At 59.1% G+C, this 15350-nt stretch overlaps 2 protein-coding genes across 2 annotated transcripts in view; both read left to right on the top strand.

Annotated features, from left to right (window-relative positions):
* The first annotated feature begins 2659 nt into the window (after nt 1–2659).
* On the top strand, nt 2660–13993 carry LOC142047751 (adenylate cyclase type 2-like). Its single transcript, XM_075072411.1, has 4 exons — nt 2660–2674; nt 11697–11839; nt 12050–12161; nt 13790–13993. Exons 1-4 carry the CDS (start codon nt 2660–2662, stop codon nt 13991–13993), a joined length of 474 nt encoding a protein of 157 aa, XP_074928512.1.
* A 35-nt stretch (nt 13994–14028) lies between these two features.
* The window catches only part of ADCY4 (adenylate cyclase 4), a 20440-nt gene continuing 19118 nt past the window's right edge, over nt 14029–15350 (top strand). Inside the window, exons 1-2 of the mRNA XM_032804665.2 lie at nt 14029–14196; nt 14607–14756. Of these exons, the coding sequence (XP_032660556.1) occupies nt 14074–14196; nt 14607–14756 (273 nt within the window). The 5' untranslated portion in view covers nt 14029–14073. The remainder of the gene's footprint in view (nt 14197–14606; nt 14757–15350) is intronic.

Genomic DNA, 15350 nt, shown 5'->3' with positions numbered 1-15350 from the left:
CAGAGGTTAAGGAGAACAATTCTTCTCTCTCCTCCTTGTAGCAGTATTTCATGTACTTGAAAATTGTTATCATGTCCCCATCAGTCTTCTCTTTTCCAGACTAAACAAACCCAATTTCTTCAATCTTCCAGTAAAAGTCATGTTTTCTAGACCTTGAATCATTTTTGTTGTTCTTCTTTGGACTTTCTCCAATTTGTCCACATCTTTCCTGAAATGTGGCACCCAGAACTGGACACATTACTCCAGCTGAGGCCATATCAGCACGGAGTAGAGCAGAAGAATTACTTCTCTTGTCTTGCTTACAACAACTCTCCTTCTAATACATCCCACAATGATGTTTGCCTTTTTTACAACAGTGTCACACTGTTGACTCATATTTAGCTTGTGGTCCACTATGACCCCCAGATCCCTTTCTGCGGTTCTCCTTACTAGGCAGTCCCCTCACCCTCCTTCCATACAACAACTCAAAAGGGAGGAAACCCATGAATTCCTGGGGCAGTAAAAGTTCTGCAGAAGACCTTGCCTGGTACGCTTGACCCCCTGATGTTTAGAAAAAGGGACATCGCCACTGGCGGTACTTCTAGGGTGACCAGATAGCAAGTGTGAAAAATTGGGACAAGGGGTGGAAGATACTAGGCACCTATATAAGGAAAAGCCCCAAATATCAGGACTGTCCCTATAAAAGCAGGACATCTGGTCACCCTAGGTACTTGTGGGGGACCACCAGTCACTCTCTAATGCCACAAGGTTCACTCTTTCCTCAGGGAGCCCTTTCCTGATACTGGGTCCCTTCTCTCACGTGGATCTTTCCCTGTGATCTTTCCTCAGGATCTTGCAACACCATGGTCCACGAGGGCCCTCAGCTTCTTCCAGGAGGGATCCTTCTGCTGCTCGGTCTGGAATTCAGCTGCTGGATTTGGGGCCCAGCCCCACCTTGGGGTAAGGTCTTCGTCTGAGCCCTGTTAAGCCCTGTCCCTGCTAACTCAGGCCTGGTCTACACGACTTTAGGCCGAATTTAGCAGCGTTACCTCGATTTAACCCTGGACCCGTCCAAACGATGAAGCCCTTTTTTTCAACTTAAAGGGCTCTTTAAATCGATTTCTTTACTCCACTTCCGACGAGGGGATTAGCCCTGAAATCGGCCTTGCTGGGTTGAATTTGGGATAGCGTGGACGCAATTCGACGTTATTGGCCTCCGGGAGCTATCCCAGAGTGCTCCATTGTGACCGCTCTTGACAGCACTCTCAACTCAGATGCACTGGCCAGGTAGACAGGAAAAGGCCTGTGAACTTTTGAATTTCATTTCCTGTTTGGCCAGCGTGTTATGCAAACTATGCAGACCTCATCAGCATGATATGCACATTGCTGGGGCACATTGCCCGGCCCATATTTTGTGAGAAGATCTAGGACCACGTCCCTCTCATCACCATGCTGCCGTCGCCTCCTCACCTGGTTTTGCACTAAACAATTGTCTGCCGTTGCTCTGACGAGGGAGGGGCGACTGACGACATGGCTTATAGGGAATTAAAATCAACAAAAGGGGTGGTTTGTCAAGGAGAACCACCAAACAACTATCACACAGAATGGCCCCCTCAAGGATTGAACTCAAAACCTGGGTTTAGCAGGCCGTTGATTTCACAAACAAACTGATCAATTTCTTGTTTTGATCCATCTGTCTTTTACATCTTAGGCTGGCAGCAGATGGTGCAGTGCGAGTGCTAGCCATGTTCATCTCCTGCGTGCTCGGCAGAAGACGTGCAGTACGAGTGCTAGCCATTGTCATCTCCTGGGTGCTCAGCAGAGATCTGCATTAAGATTGCTAGCCATCGTCATCTCCTGGGTGCTCGGCAGAAGACGGTGCAGTACGAGTGCTACCATCGTTCTCTCCTGGGTGCTTGGCAAAGACGGTGCAGTATGAGTGCTAGCCACCATCATCTTCTGGGTGCTCGCAGAAGATGGTGCAGTACGAGTGCTAGCCACCGTCATCTTCTGGGTGCTCAGCAGAAGACGGTGCAGTGCGAGTGCTAGCCACCTTCATCTCCTGGGTGCTCGGCAGAAGACGGTGCAGTGCGAGTGCTAGCCATCGTCATCTCCTGGGTGCTCAGCAGAAGACGGTGCAGTGCGAGTGCTAGCCATCATCATCTCCTGGGTGCTCAGCAGAAGATGGTGCAGTGCGAGTGCTAGCCATCGTCATCTCCTGGGTGCTCGGCAGAAGACGGTGCAGTGCGAGTGCTAGCCACCTTCATCTCCTGGGTGCTTGGCAGAAGACGGTGCAGTGCGAGTGCTAGCCATCGTCATCTCTGGGTGCTCAGCAGAAGACGGTGCCGTCGCGGTGCTAGCCACTTCATCTCTTGGGTGCTGGCAGAGCGTGCAGTGTGATGTGCTAGCCATCGTCATCTCCTGACGTCCTTGCTCGCAGAAAGATGGGAATCACCTGCTGCAGTCACTCTCATGTCTGCCCAGATGCCCTCTGAACAGACCTCACTGAGGTCGGCTAAAGAGCACCAGGAATACGACAACGATGGTACCAGTTGTTAATGACCATCTGCTGCCAAAAGACAATGAGCTGCTGTTGTGTGGCAATACAGTCCCACATCTGCCAGCCCCCAGGAGACGTACGGTGACGGTGAGCTGTGCGGGGCTTCATGCTTGACATGGTATGGCGTCTGCACAGGTAACCCAGGAAAAAAGGCGTGAAACAATTGTCTGCCGTTGCTTTCACAGGGCGGGGGGTGGCTGTCGACATGTGCCCAGAACCACCTGCGACACTGTTTTTGCCCCATCAGGCATCAGGATCTCATCCCAGAATCCCAATGGGCAGCAGAGACTGCAGGAACTGTGGGATAGCTACTCACAGCTACCCACAGTGCAGCACGGCGGAAGGCGACGTTAGCCTCGGTACTGTGGATGCAGTCCGCCAACTTAACGCACTTAGAGCATTTTGTGTGGGGACACACACAAGCGACTGTATAAAAACGATTTCTTAAAAACTGACTTCTATAAATTTGACCTAATTTTGTAGTGTAGACATACCCTCACTCCCCTTTGTTGGAGGTGTTTCATCCTCTGTAAGCTAGATTGCTGGTGCCCCTGAAAAGGTGCCATCCGGCCAGTTCTCCAACCTGCTCCCTATCAGCACCTCTGCTGATTGGGCACCCCAGCCCCTTTGGGGTGCCCACCTTAGTTGTATCCTTGCTACAGGCACTTTAACGTGGGGGATCTGAGCAACCCCCTCAGGGTTAGGTTTGCAATGGGGACTCCCTGGTCTGGGCCCACCTCTTTGGCTGTGCCAGTGTCACCTCAGCGTCCATGTCCCATAGACTATCAGGGTTGGAGGGGACCTCATGAGGTCATCTACTCCAACCCCCTGCTCAAAACAGGCCCAATCCCCAGACAGATTTTTGCCCAGATCCCTAAATGGCCCCCTCAAGGATTGAACTCACAACCCTGGATTTAGCAGGCCAATGCTCAAACCACTGAGCTATCCCTCCCCCTGCCCGTGGATTTCCCTCCCATCTACTTCTTGGGGGCATGAGGTGGCAATTGCCCCATTGGGCTCCATCGTGCGCTCCCGCTGCTGGCGGAGCCCTCCCTGATCCTCCCTCTGTCTGCAAAGGGATCTGAGCCATAGGCAGGGTGAATGGCTTTATATTTGGGAGCCTTCTCCCAAGTGACATGGCCCCTCAGCAGCCGGTGTGGTTGCCCCACACCAACAAGAATCTCTCCACCCCATGACTGTCTACCCATTGACCCCCACCTTCTGCTCCCACTGGGGATCACAGGGGCCTGTGCCCGGGAGAATACTGCTCGGCTGCGGTGGACTCCCGTCTGGCTCTCCTCCCCTCCTCGGCCAGCTCTGCAACCAGACCTTGGCTGGGTGGCTGCTTCTCCCAAGGGATAAACACACAACCCCTCTCTGAGCCTGCCCGACAGGCTGTCTTCCCTTGGCCACGTTAACCCTTCGAGGGGCTCCTGGGCGAAGATTCCTGTGTCGCTGGGTATGGCACCGCCTGGTGTCCATTTGCCCGCAGTTAATACATCTCAGGTCCCACGGAGGGTGTCTGCCTGCTCTGACATTCATGGGCCCCCCCGCATGGGGCTTGCAGAGACACTTCTCCCAGCTGGGTGGTGACCTCCTTGTACGTGATGCCTGGGGGTTGCTTGTACACCCCAGAGTCTTTTCCTGTCTGCCTCTGGGGTCCATTCAGACTTAAGCAGCAAAGTCTTTGCACTGTCCATTTGGCTCAACACCCCTATGGCCTTGGGACCAAGTCGGGGGTTGGACAGCGGAGCCTGTCCGTGGGGTCGACCTGGCTCAGGTCACAGGCCTTGTCCCAGGCAGCGAGGTTGGCACTGAGATCACTCCGGGGCACACTTTAGGATCTAGGTTCCCTGCAGAATTGGCATCTGGGGGTCCTTCCCCACTTATCCTATGACAGGTCCTCTTGGCCGCCTCTTCTCCAACTCCAGTTTGTGTTTTCCCTGCTCCAAGCGGTCTGCTAGCCTCCAGCTCCATCACGGTCAGCTTGTTTCCATCTTTTCATCTCCACTGGGGGTGGGGAGACACAGGTTGTCCCCCTCCTGGCTGGGGAACCGGGGCCAGTGGCCCCCCCCGTTACTCCCAGGCTCTCCAGGTGCCCAGCTGGGATCTGGAACTTGCTCCCCGGACCGGTCGCTCTCCACCAGCTGGGCAATCGGCTGCCCCAGGTGAGCCCTGCAGGGAGGCTTGGCCCTCTCTCTCTCCCTGCACAGAACGGCAAGATGCCTCCTAAGAAGCTGGTTCTAGGCCATTTCCCTGCTGGTTCCTTTAGTTCCCTTGTTTTATCGCTGGCAGCTGCTCACTGCACAGACCCTCCGCTTGCAGCCGAACATCTGCAGGGTGCATCCACCAACCAACCAACCATCTCCTGCCGCCATGTCCCAGACTCCTCGGCTCCGCACGGCCCCTGGGAGTAACCCTCCGTCGGCGTGACAGCTTTGTGTGAAGGCAGCACTCCCTCTCGCTGGGGTTAGGCCCTCTGGCCCTGCCGCTTCCCGGGGCCGCACCTCTGAGCCTTAGCACCTGTCTCTGCCGTGGGCCCCCTCAGGGCGTCCATTCGCTCTGGCCCCCCAACCCCCGGGCCTCCACACCCAGAGGGAGCAATGCAACCCTGATCCCTAGACCAGAGCGACTCTCAAGAGTGTAAAGCAGGAGGTTTAGCAAACGCATGAACCCAGCACAGGAAACTCTCCAGGCCCTCGGGCCTAGCAACCCTCAGCCCAGTTCATCTCACTCTCCCCCACATCCTGGGGGGCTCTGGTTGCTCTGCCTCTCCCCAGTCCAGCTGCCTCCTCCTTGCTGCCGATCACCTTGTATCAGTGGTTCTCAGCTAGGGCTCACATACCATTGGGGGTACGCTGAGCTCTTCCAGGGGGGACATCAACTCATCTAGATCTTTGCCTAGTTTTAAAACAGGCTACATACAAAGCATTAGCAAAGTCACCGGCAGGTCGCTGGGGTCCTCTCTCTTCAGCCGATTGTCCTCCCACTAGCCAGGACCGGCTGACTTCCAAGTTGGCCTGGGCCTCCCAGTCACCAGTTGCTGGGGTTCCCAATCTCCCGGCCATTGTTCGGAGTCCTGACTGCTAGGCGAGGTCAACCTGGGTCCTCTGCAACAACAAACCCCCTCTCCCACCCGCCTCGTTACACACACAGCACATGGGGAAACTGAGGCACACACAGCTTTCCTGCAAAACACTAAGAAAATCCCCCACTTCGTCACAGGTCATTAACCTCGCTAAAGCGGGTGGGTGTAGATGCTGCCTTGCACTCAGGCTCAGTGTAGAGAAGCCAGCACTCCAGGGTCTTTCCCCTGCAGGGGGCGCCGGCTTTTACCTGGCCCCAGGGTGTGGAACTGGCTGGCCCCAGGGACAGGCGCTCTTGCATTTCTTAGGGTAGGTTGCAGTTACAATGAGCCGCCGTCACCACCACACCCTCCCGGATCAGGAACCCTCCACACCTGCTTCCTCGATTTCGTCTTATCCCTCTGTTCACGAAAGCCATGTGGGGTCTGGAGTGAGGCCGGGTTTCCCGTCCCCCAATGATCTCCCCTGGCAGAGCCCCCGAGAGGAGTTAGTTCAGGCTCCCGATCCAGCCAGCTGGTGAACCCCTCCCCTGATCGAGATCAGGGCCCCTGGGGCTGGGCACATGTGGAGCAGCGATGCCCCCACGTCCCCACTCACCAGCCCCAGGGAGCAGGAGTAGGAGCAGCACTGCCAGGGCCCAGTTGGAAGGGGACGGGATCTGCCTGGGAGGGGGTTTCCAGGCTTGGTTGTGCAGCGGGGATGCAAGGCAGAAAACCTCAGGGCCATACGCTCAGGAGCAGGCGACCTGCCGTCTCAGCGCTTGGACCTCCAGCTGGGGAGGGTGGAAAAGGGGAGTCACCATTTGGGGCCCAGTGCTGAGTCCATCCTGGTGGGGCCACGGGCATTGCAGGGCTGCGCTCACCCTGGGCAGTGCCCTGCAGCCCTGCTGAGGGGGGAAGTGGCTCAGATACTCAGAGGAGGGGCCCAGGCTGAAGCCCAGCTGAGGTTAATCTGGCCTCGTCTCAGTGTGTCTCTGCACCGGGAGGGCTCCTGCGTCCCTTTGGGACCTTCCCAAGCCGCAGGCTCACAGCCTCGCTGGCCGGCAAAGCAACGCTGCCCCCGCCCCCTCCCCCCAGTGAAAAAGCAGGAGGAAGGTTCCTCTGCAGCCAGTCACCCTCCACAGCTGGGGCACCGGCCCCACCTGGAGCCGTGCACATCTGGGGTGGGGCTGAGCCCTGATGCACCTTGCACAGCCCCCCGCCCCCCACTCCATGGTAGGGTGTGGGGCTAAGGCTGAGTCAGGTGCTGGGGGGGAGCAGAGATGGGGGTTGGAGGATGTGATGTTTCCACCCGCCAGATGGGGTCTTGGCCGTCTCCGTTCCTGGAAACCCCACCCCCCACAGCCTGCCGGGGATGGGGGCGTGGGGAGATCAGGCCCAGCTGGGTCACAGCCCCCCCACAGCTCTGCCTCCCAGCCCGCTGCCCAGCTGGTGGCTGCCCACTCTGGGGGGAGGCGCTGCTGGGGACAGACTATCTGGGACCCCCTGTGCCCCCGGCAGCCGTGCACCACTGGGTACTGTGCACATCTGGAGTGGGGCTGGGGGAGGGGGCCCAGCAGCTGGGGACAGACTATCTGGGACCCCCCTGTGCCCCCGGCAGCCGTGCACCGCTGGGTACTGTGCACATCTGGAGTGGGGCTGGGGGAGGGGGCCCAGCAGCTGGGGACAGACTATCTGGGACCCCCCTGTGCCCCCGGCAGCCGTGCACCGCTGGGTACTGTGCACATCTGGAGTGGGGCTGGGGGAGGGGGCCCAGCAGCTGGGGACAGACTATCTGGGACCCCCCTGTGCCCCCGGCAGCCGTGCACCGCTGGGTACTGTGCACATCTGGAGTGGGGCTGGGGGAGGGGGCCCAGCAGCTGGGGACAGACTATCTGGGACCCCCCTGTGCCCCCGGCAGCCGTGCACCGCTGGGTACTGTGCACATCTGGAGTGGGGCTGGGGGAGGGGGCCCAGCAGCTGGGGACAGACTATCTGGGACCCCCCTGTGCCCCCGGCAGCCGTGCACCGCTGGGTACTGTGCACATCTGGAGTGGGGCTGGGGGAGGGGGCCCAGCAGCTGGGGACAGACTATCTGGGACCCCCCTGTGCCCCCGGCAGCCGTGCACCGCTGGGTACTGTGCACATCTGGAGTGGGGCTGGGGGAGGGGGCCCAGCAGCTGGGGACAGACTATCTGGGACCCCCCTGTGCCCCCGGCAGCCGTGCACCGCTGGGTACTGTGCACATCTGGAGTGGGGCTGGGGGAGGGGGCCCAGCAGCTGGGGACAGACTATCTGGGACCCCCCTGTGCCCCCGGCAGCCGTGCACCGCTGGGTACTGTGCACATCTGGAGTGGGGCTGGGGGAGGGGGCCCAGCAGCTGGGGACAGACTATCTGGGACCCCCCTGTGCCCCCGGCAGCCGTGCACCGCTGGGTACTGTGCACATCTGGAGTGGGGCTGGGGGAGGGGGCCCAGCAGCTGGGGACAGACTATCTGGGACCCCCCTGTGCCCCCGGCAGCCGTGCACCGCTGGGTACTGTGCACATCTGGAGTGGGGCTGGGGGAGGGGGCCCAGCAGCTGGGGACAGACTATCTGGGACCCCCCTGTGCCCCCGGCAGCCGTGCACCGCTGGGTACTGTGCACATCTGGAGTGGGGCTGGGGGAGGGGGCCCAGCAGCTGGGGACAGACTATCTGGGACCCCCCTGTGCCCCCGGCAGCCGTGCACCGCTGGGTACTGTGCACATCTGGAGTGGGGCTGGGGGAGGGGGCCCAGCAGCTGGGGACAGACTATCTGGGACCCCCCTGTGCCCCCGGCAGCCGTGCACCGCTGGGTACTGTGCACATCTGGAGTGGGGCTGGGGGAGGGGGCCCAGCAGCTGGGGACAGACTATCTGGGACCCCCCTGTGCCCCCGGCAGCCGTGCACCGCTGGGTACTGTGCACATCTGGAGTGGGGCTGGGGGAGGGGGCCCAGCAGCTGGGGACAGACTATCTGGGACCCCCCTGTGCCCCCGGCAGCCGTGCACCGCTGGGTACTGTGCACATCTGGAGTGGGGCTGGGGGAGGGGGCCCAGCAGCTGGGGACAGACTATCTGGGACCCCCCTGTGCCCCCGGCAGCCGTGCACCGCTGGGTACTGTGCACATCTGGAGTGGGGCTGGGGGAGGGGGCCCAGCAGCTGGGGACAGACTATCTGGGACCCCCCTGTGCCCCCGGCAGCCGTGCACCGCTGGGTACTGTGCACATCTGGAGTGGGGCTGGGGGAGGGGGCCCAGCAGCTGGGGACAGACTATCTGGGACCCCCCTGTGCCCCCGGCAGCCGTGCACCGCTGGGTACTGTGCACATCTGGAGTGGGGCTGGGGGAGGGGGCCCAGCAGCTGGGGACAGACTATCTGGGACCCCCCTGTGCCCCCGGCAGCCGTGCACCGCTGGGTACTGTGCACATCTGGAGTGGGGCTGGGGGAGGGGGCCCAGCAGCTGGGGACAGACTATCTGGGACCCCCCTGTGCCCCAACCCCTCCTCCGCTCTAACCACTAGCCCCTACTCCCTCCCAGAGCCAAAGAGAGAACCCAGGAGTCCTGGCACCCAACCCCTCCTCTGCTCTAACCACTAGCCCCCACTCCCTCCCAGAGCCAAAGAGAGAACTCAGGAGTCCTGGCACCCAACACCTCCTCTGCTCTAACCACTAGCCCCTACTCCCTCCCAGAGCCAAAGAGAGAACCCAGGAGTCCTGGCTCCCAGCCCCTCTGCTCTAACCACTAGCCCCCACTCCTGGCCGGTTGGTCTCCCCAGTACAATGGCCTTGTCCCCATATAGGGGGCTGGGCCTGGGTGAACAAAGAAGCCCCTTGGGCATTAAATGGGGAAGAGGCGCTTTGCCTAGTCATGGACTGAACTCCATTAGCGGATTCCCAACAGGACGGTGGATTTCCAGGAAACCGTTCTAGCCCAGTGGCTGCCTCCCCTAAGTGGGGAGCCGATCGCTTTGAACGGGCTAATCTGCTCTGAGCTGCAGAGAGACAAATGAGTCTGCTGGGCCTCAGCCAACTCGCTGGAGGATGGGAGAATCCAGCTGGGAGGGGCTGCGCAGTGGGAGTGAGAGGCACTGGCGGAGCTGGGGGCTGCGCGTCAGGAGTGAGGGGCACCAGCAGAGTTGGGGAAGCTGATGTTCCCCTGGTGATTCAGGCTGTAGGTCATTAGCTGCCACAACCCACCCCAGCACTTTCTCTTCCTACGGTGACTCTTTCCACTGGCCAATCTCCCAGCCCCATTCGGGCCGGAGGGGCTGTGGGGCCCAAGGGGATTAGGCAGCAGGTTGTTTAATGAGATTTTGGTTTCTGGTTCCTCTAAGGCCTTTTACCCCCATAATCCATAGAGGGAAACAGAGGCACTTAGAGTGGTAGGAACTGGCCCAGTGTGACAAAGTCTCCAGCACCCACCCCCCAACCACCACTCTCCTTCCAGAGCTGGGACTAGAACCCAGGAGTCCTGGCTCCCCGCCCCCCCCTGCTCTGACCACTAGCCCTCACTCTAGAGTTCGCAGGGCAGCTGTCTGGAATCCCCGGCTCTGGGAAGGAAGCTTCATTTGCTGAACTTGACCCCAGATTTGATCTGGGGGGGGCTGTGAGTGGGGTGGCCACTGGGCTGCGGCCTGTTGCTGGGGCCGAGTGCGTCTCGGAGCTGTGTGGGGCAGGTGACCTGAGGTTAGGTCTAGCTGTGAGTGTGGGTGTTGTGTGTCCTTACCCGTGATTGTGTGTGTGTGTGGAAGGGGATGCGTGTGTCTCTTCGTGTGAGTGATATTGGGCATCTTCCCTGCCCTCCACCAGGCACCCAGATGGACCCAGGGCTGGGCTAGCAGGGGGCTACGGTTCAGGAGTGAGGGGCACTGGCAGGGCTGGCGGGGAGCCCAGGGCTGGGCTGGCAGGGGCTGCAGGTCGGGAGTGAGGGGCACCAGCAGGGCTAGTGGGGAGCCCAGGGCTGGGCTGGCAGGGGCTGCAGGTCGGGAGTGAGGGGCACCAGCAGGGCTAGGGGGGAGCACAGGGCTGGGCTGGCAGCGGGCTGCACGGTCGGGATGAGGGGCACCGGCAGGGCATTAGGGGGAGCCCAGGGCTGGGCTGGCAGGGGCTGCAGGTCGGGAGTTGAGGGCACCGGCAGCGCTAGGGGAAGCACAAGGCTGGGCTGGCAGGGCTGCAGTCGGGATGTGAGGGCACCTCGGCAGGCTAGGTCGGGAGCACAGGCTGGCTGGCAGGGGCTGCACGGATCGGGAGTGGAGGGGCACCGGCGGGGCTGGGCTAGCAGGGGGCTGCGGTCGGGACGTGAGGGCACGGCAGGGCTAGGGGGCCCAGGGCTGAGGCTGGCCAGGGCTGCAGGTTCGGAGTGAGGGGCCCAGCAGGGCTGGAGGTCGCTGGACTAGCCCCCCCGCTGCCCTCACCTGCAGGAAACAGACAGATTAGGGGGAGGGGCAGAGTGAATTCCGCCCCTCCCCCAGTCAGTTAACCCACGGTCAACAGCGACGCGCCCAGCGAAAGTGGGGTAACCTGCCACCCCGGACTTCCTGGTCCAATATTCCATTTATGCCCACCCCTCATCGAGGGGTTCGCGGGGCTCCCTCCCGGACACCTAGGCTAATATCATGCGATGAGAGGATCGGCAGCTCCTTGGTTTCTTCCCCGAGAACCCGGCCGCCTGGTCCTCATTCCGATCTCCTTCTCAACGGAACATCTGAGAAGTATCATGGAGGGCTAGTAGACGCATGGGTCCTCCTTCCCACTGGGGTCTGTCCGCCGGCCGTGAAGGTAGCAGGGATGGAGGGAGGGGTGTGGGATGGAGATCCCAGCCAGCATGCGACAGGCACCAGGGCGGAGAAGCTCAATTTCGGTCTTCCCCGCAGCTGGACCGCCAGGTGAGGTGGCAGGAGATCCGGCCTTCTATACTGGGGGCGGGGGTGGGGCGTTATACCCACCCAGTCCATCCATCCATCCATATACACATCTATCCATCCAACCCCACCCCCATATCCATGCATCCCCATAAACACCCATCCATCCCCACCGCCTCTCACTCACTCTCTACACCCTCCCTCCCCCCCAGGAGCACCTCCTTCTCTCCATCCTGCCCGCGTACATCGCCATGGAGATGAAGGCCGAGATCATCGAGCGGCTGCGGGACGGGGGGCGGCAGGAAAGCGCAAATAATTTCCACAACCTCTACGTCAAGCACCACAAGAACGTCAGGTACTGAACCCCCATCCACACCTCACGCTACGAGGGGGCAGCAGGGAGCAGGGGGGGTGAGTGTTGTGAACCCATGATCCCCCTTTATAAGCACCCCATTTTCTGAGGGCTGCCAAGGCGATGGAGCAGGGTTAGGGGGTGTCTCCCCGACTCTCACCACTGCGCCCAGGACCTTGATGCTGTCTCCCCTCTTCCTAACCGCTCCCACAGCATCTTGTACGCCGACATCGTGGGGTTCACAAGGCTGGCCAGTGAGTGCTCCCCGAAAGAGCTGGTCCTGATGCTCAACGAGCTTTTCGGCAAGTTTGACCAGATTGCCAAGGTAAGACAGCCAGATCTCCCCTCCTGCTCCCCAAAAAACACCCCTCCAGCCTCCCAGAAGTTCCCTGCATCTCTGCACCCCTCATCTGGAGGCCCCTGCCCCTGGCACCTCCCTGGGACCCCTCCACACCACTGGGGACCCCCTCCTGCATCCTGTGGGACCCCCAGCACCTCCAGAGACACCCACCGAACTCCCCAGGGATCCACCTCCTACACCATCCCAGAGATCAGCCCCCTTCTGTGCCATCTCTACCCCCTTTCACTCCACAGGGTGCTCTTGCACCCCCATGGGAACCCTTCTGCTCTCTCCCGGCAGGAGGAGATGGGGACTCCTGCCTTACAGAGACCCACTGTCTCAAACTGAGACCCTTTAGGGACCCCATGCCCCCTCCAGCCCAAAGACTTCCTACTTTCTCCTGGGGGCCTTCAGGGGACCCCCTCTCCCCTGCCCAAAGTCCAGATCTCCGTGGATCGGCCAGAGGTTGCAGGAGGGAGGGATTTCATATCTCTGTCATAGACTCATAGCTCTGAAGGCCAGAAGGGACCATTGATCATCTAGTCTGACCTCCTGCACGTCTCTGTAGTGGCTCAGAGCCCTCCCCATCTCCGCACATTAGAGATATTGCTCGTAGCTGACATGGATGAGGCCGTGTGCCATTGGACGCAACCTCATCAGACCATCCCCTCCAGAAACTTATCCAGCTCAGTCTTGAAGCCAGTTAGGTTTCTTTTCCCCACTGCTCCCCTTAGAAGGCTGTTTCAGACCTTCACTCCTCTGATGGTGAGAAATCTTCATCTAATTTCAAGCCTAACCTTGTTGGTCGACAGTTTAGATCCATTTGTTCTTGTGTCAGCTTTGGTCCTGAATGTCAATAACATCTCTCCCTCACCTGGCATTTATCTCTCTCTCTCTCGTGAGCGCTGGCGGAGCAGACCAGCAACTCAACATGAGCTCCCAGTGCAATGCTGGGGCAAAATGTGCAACTGTGATCCTTGGACATATAGAGGCAGAGCGGCGAGCGGAGGTGATTTTTGCCTCACTGGGGAGAGCGCCACTGGGACACCCCATCCAGTTCTGGTGCTGCCTCTTACAAAGGACATTGGGAGCTTGGAGCAGGGGTAGAGAAGATCCACAAAAATAATTTGGGGGCTGGAGAAAATGTGTGAGACTTAAAGAGCTTGTTCTGTTGAGCTTGTCAAGAAGACTGAGAGATGTGCGAGGAGCTCTCTGGGGAGAAAATGCTGGGCATTAAAGGTCTGTTTAATCTACCAGAGAAGGAACGAGAACTCATGGCTGGAAGTTAATGATGGAGAAATTCAAATTGGAAATAAGGTCTGAATTTCTAAGAGTGGAGGTGAATAACCAATGGAACAAATTCCAAAGGGAGGTGGTGAGGGGCTTCCCCATCCCTTGAAGGCTCCAGATCGAGGCTGGAGGTCACTCTGTTTTGGCCAAACCCAAGTGACTGGGTCACTACAGGGGGAACTGGGTGAAAATTCCTGGGTACACACTAGGTCAGACTGGGTTATCCTATAGTCGCTTCTCACCTTGAACTCTGAATATGGGAGAAGAGGAGCAGAATGGCCTTGCCACGAAGGACAGACCCTCTCTTCCCTCTCTCTCTCTAGGACAATGAGTGCATGCGCATCAAGATCTTGGGTGACTGCTACTACTGTGTCTCGGGCCTGCCAGTCTCGCTCCCCAACCACGCACGCAACTGTGTCAAGATGGGTCTGGACATGTGCCANCGGGGAAGGGGCGGCTGTGCTGTACAATGGGCACTAGGGGGCAGCACAGGGTGGGGCGGAGAAGGGGCCATTATATGGAAATAATCCTCCGTGCTGAGTCCTGCCTGGCCTGACTCCCCCTCCAGGTCTCATTCTTCCTCTTCATCATCATCACCGTGTACACGATGCTGCCCGTGCGCATGTGGGATGCCGTGGTCGCTGGCCTCATCTCCTCCCTCTCCCACATCATTGTTTTGGGCGTCTACCTGTCAGCTGGGCAGGGGTCCCGGGCTGACCTGGCTATGCAGGTGAGAGCCCCCTACCTGCTGCCCCCCGGGGTCCTTTGTTCCCCCACAGCAACACCTTCCCTCTCTGCCCTGCTGCCCCCTTGTCTCAATTCCCTTCACTCCCCTGCTGACCCTTAGCCCTGTTCCTACCCACCCCGTGTCCGATTGATGTCTGGCATTTCCCAGAATCCCCCTTGTCTCCCGACTCCCTCCTCCTAGCTTCCCTGTCTCCCCATATTGACCCCTTTCCCTAGCTGTGTCCCATCCCCTATCCCCCCAATTGTCCTATAGAGGCTGCCCCCCCATCCTCATCCATCGCCTCTGCCATCTGTCCACCTCCAGTTACCCCATAGATTCCCCAATGCCATCTCCCTTTTCATGCGCCCTCTGAGCCCCATCTCATCCTCCTCTCTACCCCCCGTCCCCCACAGCTGCTGGCCAACGCAGTGATCTTCATCTGTGGCAACCTGGTGGGAGCCTATCACAAGCACCTGATGGAGGTGGCTTTGCAGGAGACCTTCCAGGAGACCTTCAAACTCATCCAGTCCCGAGTCAAGCTGGAGTCTGAGAAACGGCACCAGGTGAGGAGGGGGACACCTGGATATTTTTCCATTTGTCTCACTTCCGCATACCCACTCTGTCCTTCCATCCATCTGATTTCCACATAACCCCTCCATCCATCCATCCATCCATCCATCCGTCTATATGCCAGACACAGCCCGTCCATCTCTCCCCTTCAGCCATCCCATCTCCAGATTAATAGATTCATACCTTGCAAGGCCAGAAGGTCACCATCTTCTCTGAACTTGTGTACAACACAAGCCAGAGACCTGCTCCCAAACAATTCCTAGAGCAGATCACACAGAAAAAATAATCCCATCTTGATCTAAAAGTTGTGACTGACAGAAGTGCACCATGCCCCTTGGTCAGTTGTTCCAGGGGTTAATTACTCTTACATTTTAAAAACCTACACTTTGTTTCCAGTCTGAATTTATCTAGATTCAACATTGGCTCATAGGATATCAGAGTTGGAGGAGACCTCAGGAGGTATCTAGCCCACCCTCTGCTCAAAGCAGGACCAATTCCCAGACAGATTTTTATCCCAGATCCCTAATTGGCCCCCTTAAGGATTGAACTCACAACCCTGGCTTTAGCAAGCCAATGCTCAAACCACC

Source organism: Chelonoidis abingdonii, chromosome 14 (assembly GCF_003597395.2).
Source record: "Chelonoidis abingdonii isolate Lonesome George chromosome 14, CheloAbing_2.0, whole genome shotgun sequence".
In the NCBI taxonomy this organism is placed as follows: domain Eukaryota; kingdom Metazoa; phylum Chordata; order Testudines; family Testudinidae; genus Chelonoidis; species Chelonoidis abingdonii.
Note: the sequence above shows the minus strand (reverse complement) of the source record. Positions and strands in the feature narration are given on the sequence as shown.